Below are 7,790 nucleotides of genomic sequence, written 5' to 3'. Positions count from 1 at the left end.
ATACTAGGGTTGAACCCAGGACCTCACATATGCTAGACAAGCACTCTAGCACTGAGCCACGCCCCCAGCCCCTCACTGGGGGGATTCTAAGCATGAGCTACAGTAAGCTACATCCCCAGGTCTTATATTTTTAACGTTACTTTTAGATTTATTTATTTGATTTTATGTGTGTATTTTATTCACATATATGTATCACGCGTGTGCCTGGTGTCCACGGAGATAAAAAGAGCCCTGGCTATCCTGGAACTCACTTTATTGATAGGTTGGCCTCAACCTCATAGAGTCCCGCCTGCCTCTGCCTCCCAAGTGCTGGGACTGAAGCGTGCACCACCACCACCTGGCCACAACAGGGATTCTTAGTCCCTCCTTACATTTTTATTTGAGACAGTGTCTCATTAAATTGCTGAAGCTGATGCTGAACTTCCAGTGTAGTTCAGACTGACCTTGAATTTGAGATCTTCCTGTTCCAGCGTCCTGAGTAGCTAGCGTGACAGGCATGTACCAGGAGACACAGCAGGTCTGGCTCTGAAATCTTTCATTTGGGAGAAGGTCTAAATTCTCCTTTCCCATCATGGGCCCCTCGGCCCCCACCCCCCATCACGATCTCTGCCTTCAGAAGTTCAGCTCCCTCTGGGCCACACATTTATCTCTTACCTACTTTCAGGCTGGCTTGCTCGGACTGCCCCTGCACACCTATCCTCCACTGCCTGTAGTGGGTCCCCGTATCATGCCAGTCCCACACAAAAGTGACCAGTGACCTGAGAGCACTCTGTGTTAGCACAGGAAGGTCAGTTCCAGAATCCTCCAGAAGAAAATGAAGGCCTGGGGCTGTGGCTGCTGTGTAGTTGGCAGAGTCGTATGATTAGCATGCATCTGAGCTCCACCTTAACCGCCACGTAAACTGAGCTTGCAACCGTGCACACCCAAAATCCCAACACCGGGACGCAGAAGAGCTGCATGGAGTTTGAGGTTACCCTTGGCTACATAATGAATTCCAGGTCGGCCTGGGATACTTAGTAAATCTGTGTTAAGGGGAGAAAAAGTAAAATGAAGACCACAAAAGAAAAAAAGAAACAAAAAGAGAATCTGTGTGGGTACAGAGATTCTGTGTAGGTGACATGCTTGTCACGCTAGTGTTTGGGAGGTGGAGGCTGGAAGATCATGAGTTCAAGGCCACCCCTGGCGACATAACAAGTTAAAGATCAGCTCTTCTCTCACAAATGAAGGGAAGGAAGGAGACAAGGGGGACCTTTGAGTTGTGAGGACGAGGCTTCTTTACATCTCATGTTAGGAGAATACCATACTCCTCAACTTTCTCCCCAGCTGTGTGATCCTGGACCAGTCCTGGCCTCTGAGAGGTTAAGCTTCTGTGAACCTATCTACAAGGCTAGGGGCAGGGGCAGGGGGTCCTGCTGGCCACTCCAGGATTGACTTTAATGTGCAATCTGCAGATCTGGGAGAGGAGAGGCTGAAGATGGCTAGAGGGCTGGGCCCAGCCTACAGCACAGTGGCGAGGAAGCACGCCAGCTCTTTCCCCAAGTGTGACTTTTATAAATAAGCTCCCTTCTTCTCCTTCCTTCCAAATGTGGTGGTGCTGGGTGAGGGAGAAAGAAGGAGGAGGAGGAGGAGACAGAGGAGGAAACGGGAGGGACGGCTGAAGCAGGCACACAGATGCCCTGTGTGCGTCCAGCAACATCAGCACCAGCGTCTCCATCCCTGGTGACTGTGCTTTTAAAACCCAGACTCCTGGGTTTCAGGGGCTCCTGAACACGCCAGTCACAGTCAGAAGTCTGAAGACCTCTCCTCAATCCCCAAGAAGCTGGGTGCTGAGTTTTCCCCTTTTTCGTTTCTCAGATTCCACACTACATAGCATCCAAATCCCTGTGGGGCCAAGAATGATGGTGACTCCAGGTCCTTCTGCCCCCACCTGGGAAGTGCTGACATGATTGACAGGTGCACGCCCAGCCTCCCGGAGCCAGGCAAATGTGTACAGACGGAGCCCTGAGCTACCTTTCTGGTTCCAAGTGTCCTGTTTGCATCTCACAAACTGCAACTCCAGGACAGGAGAAGAAGGGATTTCTAAGAATGGCAACGGCTCCCAAGACTATTTCACCCCAGCTAGGCTTGGAACAGCTAGGACCACTACCTCCCCAACCCTGGACAAGGTCTGCTAGCTGAGAGGACCGACTCCAGTGGATTTGCTGCCTGGGTTGGGTAGAATGCAAGCACTGTTAGTTTGAAGTCAAATCTGTCACTGCTATGTGAGGCTAACCAGGATGGTGTTGGGGGCATAGCTCTAGGTTCAAGCTTTTTATAACCTAAGTGGTCTGACCCCAACTGGCCGACCGCTCCTCCAACAAGCAAGTGGGTCACTTTTGCTGTGCCTCAGTTTCAGCTTTAGCAGAGGGGCTGAAGGGTGATAAGCGAAAGGCTGCCGCCATATGGAACGGCCTGTGCTCATGGGCACTTGGTTCTCTCATACACTGACGATGGTCACACCAGGTGCCCCAACACCGGCATGACCACGTCACTGCCATCTATCACCTGGACATGCTATCTGATCCAATTTGGCACCAGTCTGACACAATGGTGCATACTGTCATCTCGATGTTCATGATGAAGTCGAGGCAGGAGGATTGCTTTGAGTTTAAGACCCAACAGGGCTACATAGTTCCAAGCCAGCCTGGGCAACAGAGAAAGCCTTTACAAAAAGAAAGAAAAAGAAAAGAAAAGAAAAAAAAAACTGAAACAACAAAAAACATAAAACATAAAAACACCGGAAACTTGAGGGCAGTGACAAGGGGCGGGTGGGGAAGTGTTACACTGTATGACTTGAAAGGCTGTCTATTTCCTTTGAAACAGATGAGGCACTGGGCATCCAGCCAAGAATAATACAGGTCTGAAGGCATGTGGGGGTCGCTTGCAGGTCGGGAACAGGATGAAGGCTAGTCTGGAGAGTACAGATATAGCTGGTATTATGGTAAGGGATCCAGGCACAAACTGGGGAGCTAGGCAGAAATCACAGCCATTAGGTCAAAAGCCCCAAAACAAAACTTTCTATGAAGGGCTGTAAGTGGGACACAAGAGGGATCTAGGAAGCCACCCAGTTTGGGGGCGGGGATTGCTGAGGGATCAGATATGACAACCTGGTAAAGCATCCTTATTCAACCCTCCCACGGGAGAGCTTAATTTCTGTCCCTCCATGGTCTGAGGCCAGAGGAAGAACACTCCCCTGTGTGTTAAAAGTAGGCGACTGGGGTCTCATGATTGAAGGATCGTGGGCTCTGACTTAAAACCTTTCTACTGCTTCTACTCATCTCGAAACCCCGCCCTAAGAGCCACACCCCAGAGGCCTCCGTCACACAGGTAGGAAAATAGACCCAGGTCACAGTTAGACCTGGAAATCCCGGAAGGGCTTGGGCAATGACAGCCTGGGTTGCCTAGAAGCCCGAAGGTGGACCAGGGGTAGATATGGTTGAGTCCTTTAATCCAGAGCAAGCCGGGGATCCCTAAAGCGACCAGGGTGGATCGGGAGCCACAGGTGATGGGAGCCACAGGTGATGGGAAGCCCCAAGAGACAGCTCCCGCAGAGGCCACCCCCACCCGGCGGCCTCGTTTCCGCAGCGCGCGCAAGGATGGGTTTGGGGGGGGGGGAACTCTGGGCAGGGGATGGGGGTGGGAGGGAGATGAGAGGCTCAGCCTCCAGGGGACAGTGCAAGGACGGTGACAAGCGGGAAGAGAACAGGTCACGATTTTGCATCCCGCCACCGAAACCCCCTAACAGCCCTCCAGTCGCCCCCAAACAGGAACGCTTGAAAAGTTCCTCAAAACCCCAGGTGCTAGCCATCAGTCCCGGTGCTGAAGGGCTTGAGTCCGTGACCAGAAGTAGATCGGAGGGGTGGGACTCCCATGGGGGTTCGAGGGTCCCTCAGGCTTGCAAGGATCCCTCCGTCCCCTTGTAGGTGCCTCGGTGACATACCGGAACAAAGTGGAGAATTACAAGGCGCGGGGTGAGCGACGCGCGAAGATCCGACTCACCGTGCGGAGCTCCTGGGTTCGGTCCTTCATGCTCCCGGGAGTGGCAGTAGGCGCCGGCTGCAACCGAGTAAGCCCCGCATGCGCGAATGCCGCCCCGCGGCTGCGCAGCGGCAGCCCGCGCCCCGCCCCAGTCCCTGGGACCCCCAAGCCCAACCCCAGATGGCCACGCCCATCATACTTCCACTCCCGGATATATCCCGCCCAGGGCTCCGCCCCCGGGGAGCGCAAAGGGGTACAAACCCAGCCCTCCTGACCTGGTTCCTCTCTGCTGTCAACTAGTGATCTCTATCTCAATGTGGCTCCAAGTCCCCGGCCCTCCTCTGCCCCAGCCCCCACCTCTGCTCAGCCACCCATTGCCTAGATAGACCTCGGATCCTGACTTGGATTTGCTAGAGTGGAACCCTTCCCACTTTATTTAATGATGGTCTCACTGTGTAGCCCAGACTAGCTTTGAACTCCTGCTCCTACCTCAGCCACAGGAGTACAGGGTTTGCAGACACGAGCCTCAATGCCAGGTTTGAAAATTCCTTCTTGAACTGACCTCCAGCATCCCCTCTCTTCCTCAAGTCAAAATCCCCCTCCATCCTGTCCTGAGACGGCTGAACGGGTAAAGGTGCTTGCCTCTAAGCTTAAAGATCTGAGTTCCAGCAGGGCAGTGATGGCACATGTCTTTAATCCTAGTAGGCAGATCTCTGAGTTCAGTGCCAGCCTGACCTACAGAGCGAGTTCCAGGACAGCCAAAAGTACTCAGAGAAGCTCTGTCTTGAAAAATAACAACAGCTGGGTGGTGGTGACCCATGCCTTTAATCCCAGCACTTGGGAGGCAGAGGCAGGTGGATTTCTGAGTTCTAGGCCAGCCTGGTCTATAGGAGTGAGTTCCAGGACAGCCAGGGCTACACAGAGAAACCCTGTCTCGAAAAAACAAAACAAACAAAAATAACAACAACAAAAAACCCCGAACAAACAAATGATTGGACTTCTGTCCCTGGGATCCACATGACTGAGGAAGGGAGTTGGATTCTGTAAATTGTCCTCTGAGCTCCACATGAGTGAGCTCTATGGCTCACATATATGCAACTGCACAAAAGGAGGCAGGAGGCACATGAACGAGTGAATATAAATTAAAGTAAAACCCCACTCCGTAGTGGTCAGACCGAAGCCTTCCCACCTCTCCGGGATCCTCGCCGCCTCCTTCCTCTCCCCAGGGTTTCTCAGCTCACCTGTTAGAGTCAAGACGACTGAGTTTCTCTTTAGATAAATAAAGATAAAGACAAACATGTTTAAGGTAGTTTTTAAAGGGGGGGACTTGCCATCTCCATTCCTTCACCCCCCACACACACACACCCAGAGTTCAAATGCCAGGCCTGAGGTCTTATTTTCTGCTTGGAAGCTGTAGGCTACTCAGACCCAGGCCCAGTGGAAAGATCCTTTTTTTTTTTCCTTTGGTTTTTCGAGACAGGGTTTCTCTGTGTAGCCCTGGCTGTCCTGGAACTCACTCTGTAGACCAGGCTGGTCTCGAACTCAGAAATCCACCTGTCTCTGCCTCCCAAGTGCTGGGATTAAAGGCGTGCGCCACCACTGCCCGGCTAGGAAAGATCTTGCCAGTTGGTGCAGAGCAATGTGACCTGCATGCCGGTCGGCTGGCATGTACCTTTTAGCTCCCTGCCAGCATCTTGTTACAGAGTACAAGCACACACACACACACACACACACACACACACACACACACACACACACAAGTGGTATCAGGCTTTCTTGACCCCAAGCCAAGCACACCTACACCTCCTTGTACACTAGGGTTACTAAGGCACGGTTCTGAACCCCCTCCAGCTGCCTGCTGCCCAGTGTGTCTGGCCCTGGCAGCTTTCCCAGACTTTCAGTGCAGGTTAGATGGCTGGCTGACAGGCAAGCTGGGATACTGGCTCAGCCTTTCCTCCGTCCCTAGAAAAATCTGACAGGAGACAAATGTGTCCTGGCATGGGAGAGAGCCATATCCTTTCCAGTTGTCTAGACATCAACATTATGCTATATTTTATTTTTAATATTTGTTACGTCATTTACTTGTGTGCATAATAATACCACCACTAACACACAGAGGTCAGGACAACTTGCTGGAGTCAGTTCTCTGCTTCTGCCATGTGGGTCCTGGGGACCAATCCAGGTCATCAGACTTGGCACAAGTGCTTTTACTCAATGAGCCATCTTATCATGTGTGTGTGTGTGTGCGCGCGCTCACACATGCGTGTGTTTAAATAAAGGGTCTCTTGTATCTCAGGCTGGCCTCAAACTTGCTATGTAGCTGAAGATGACCTTCAATCTCTAGTCTTCCTGCCTCTGTATTGCTAAGATTCGTTCCCCTACTCCAAGGTCCCTCAAACAAACCCGGTATAATGCAACCAAACTTCACGCTGGGCCACCAATGAGTCTATTGGCCTTACTTACAGAGCATTGGTGAGGGGTCTCTTCCAGGTGGATGGATGCTCCCTCAACCTACCCCCACCCCATGGAGGTTTGAATGGGAATGGTCCCCATAGATCCACAGGGAGTGGCTCTATTAGAAGGTGTAGCCTTGTTGGAGGAAGTGTGTCACTGTGGAGGTGAGCCTTGAGGTTATATATGTTCAAACTATGCCCAGGGTGATTAACAGTCTCCCTCTGCTGCCTGCAGATCATGATGTAGAACTCTCAGCTCCTTCTCCAGCACCACATCTGCCTGGATGCTGTCATGCTTCCCACCATGATGATAATGGACTGAACCTCTGAAACCATAAGCCAGCCTCAATCGAATGTTTTAATTTATAAGAATTGCCATGGTCATCGTATCTCTTCACAGCAATGGGAACCCTGAGTAAGATGTCCCTCAAGTGATTTTTTTCCATCGTTGCATGGATGGAGCCCCTTCCCCTAGTCTCCCCACATTTATACTCCAGCCTCTCCCTAAAGCATCACCCCCATGCACCACAGGAGGGCAGAATTGTATACAACTGGTTGGGAGGGATGCCTGGATACTCAGTAAGGGTCCCATGAATCTCTGTTTCCTCTTTCTCTGAGGAAAGATCAACGCTCACCTGGGCCATCTGTGATGATCTGAAATGGTGGAAGTTTGGCTCAGAGAACAACTGTCTGAAGCAGTCAGCCTCCCAAGTGCTGGGATTACAGACATGTGCCACCTTCCCTGTTTTACGCAGAGCCCGTGGAGGAAACCCAGGGTTTCAGGCATGCTAGACTAGCGGTCTACCAACCAAATTACAAGTCCAGCATTTGTTTCTGCGCAGGCTACCCTGGGTTATATTATGTTATGTAGCCCAGGCTAGCTTCAAATTTAAGATCCTCCTGCCTTAGGCTCTTGAGTGCTGGGAGTACAGATGCCACATAGTGTGCCAGTATACTTTGCACATCTCCTCTCTCTGTCCTCTCCTCTCACAGAGCCCATTTGACTAACAGAGGAAGCTGCCAAGCCCTGGAAATCTAGTGGATTTCCTGTAGGGAGAGGGTGGAGTGGGTCAGGGCTATGTCCTCAGAACTCAGCATCTAGCTGTGGGGCGAGACTGCAGGAAGATGACAAACTGCTGCTTCCTGAAGAGAGCCACGCTATCTTGCCAGCATCACTTATGTAGACATGTTAAATATCAGCATGAAAAATGAACGAAGAAATGAAAATGTGCACTTCCCTCTAAACTGGTTTTCTTCTTTTTCCTTTTCTTTCTTTCTTTTCCTTTTCTATTTTTTTCTTTCTTTCTTTCTTTCTTTTTT

At 51.2% G+C, this 7,790-nt stretch overlaps 1 protein-coding gene and 2 long non-coding RNA genes across 5 annotated transcripts in view; 2 read left to right on the top strand and 1 right to left on the bottom strand.

Moving 5' to 3' along the window:
* The window catches only part of Stx1a (syntaxin 1A), a 29,372-nt gene extending 25,204 nt beyond the window's left edge, over window positions 1-4,168 (bottom strand). For all 3 annotated transcript variants that reach the window (XR_004109610.1, XR_004109611.1, XM_031338181.1), the window contains exon 1: window positions 4,039-4,168. Coding sequence is in view for 1 of the 3 variants with exons in the window: in XM_031338181.1 (XP_031194041.1) it covers window positions 4,039-4,068 (30 nt within the window). In the remaining 2 variants the exon portion in view is untranslated. The remainder of the gene's footprint in view (window positions 1-4,038) is intronic.
* On the top strand, window positions 3,403-6,755 carry LOC116068523. The gene is made up of 3 exons (XR_004109612.1): window positions 3,403-3,541; window positions 3,963-4,105; window positions 6,706-6,755. It is a non-coding gene; the product is annotated as an uncharacterized LOC116068523 (long non-coding RNA).
* Window positions 6,756-6,839: 84 nt separating this feature from the next.
* LOC116070946 lies at window positions 6,840-7,715 on the top strand. Its single transcript, XR_004110644.1, has 2 exons — window positions 6,840-6,885; window positions 7,094-7,715. It is a non-coding gene; the product is annotated as an uncharacterized LOC116070946 (long non-coding RNA).
* The last annotated feature ends 75 nt before the right edge of the window (window positions 7,716-7,790 follow it).

This window comes from Mastomys coucha, unplaced genomic scaffold (genome assembly GCF_008632895.1).
Source record: "Mastomys coucha isolate ucsf_1 unplaced genomic scaffold, UCSF_Mcou_1 pScaffold22, whole genome shotgun sequence".
Taxonomy (NCBI): Eukaryota; Metazoa; Chordata; class Mammalia; order Rodentia; family Muridae; genus Mastomys; species Mastomys coucha.
This window is presented reverse-complemented; position numbering and strand designations above follow the sequence as displayed.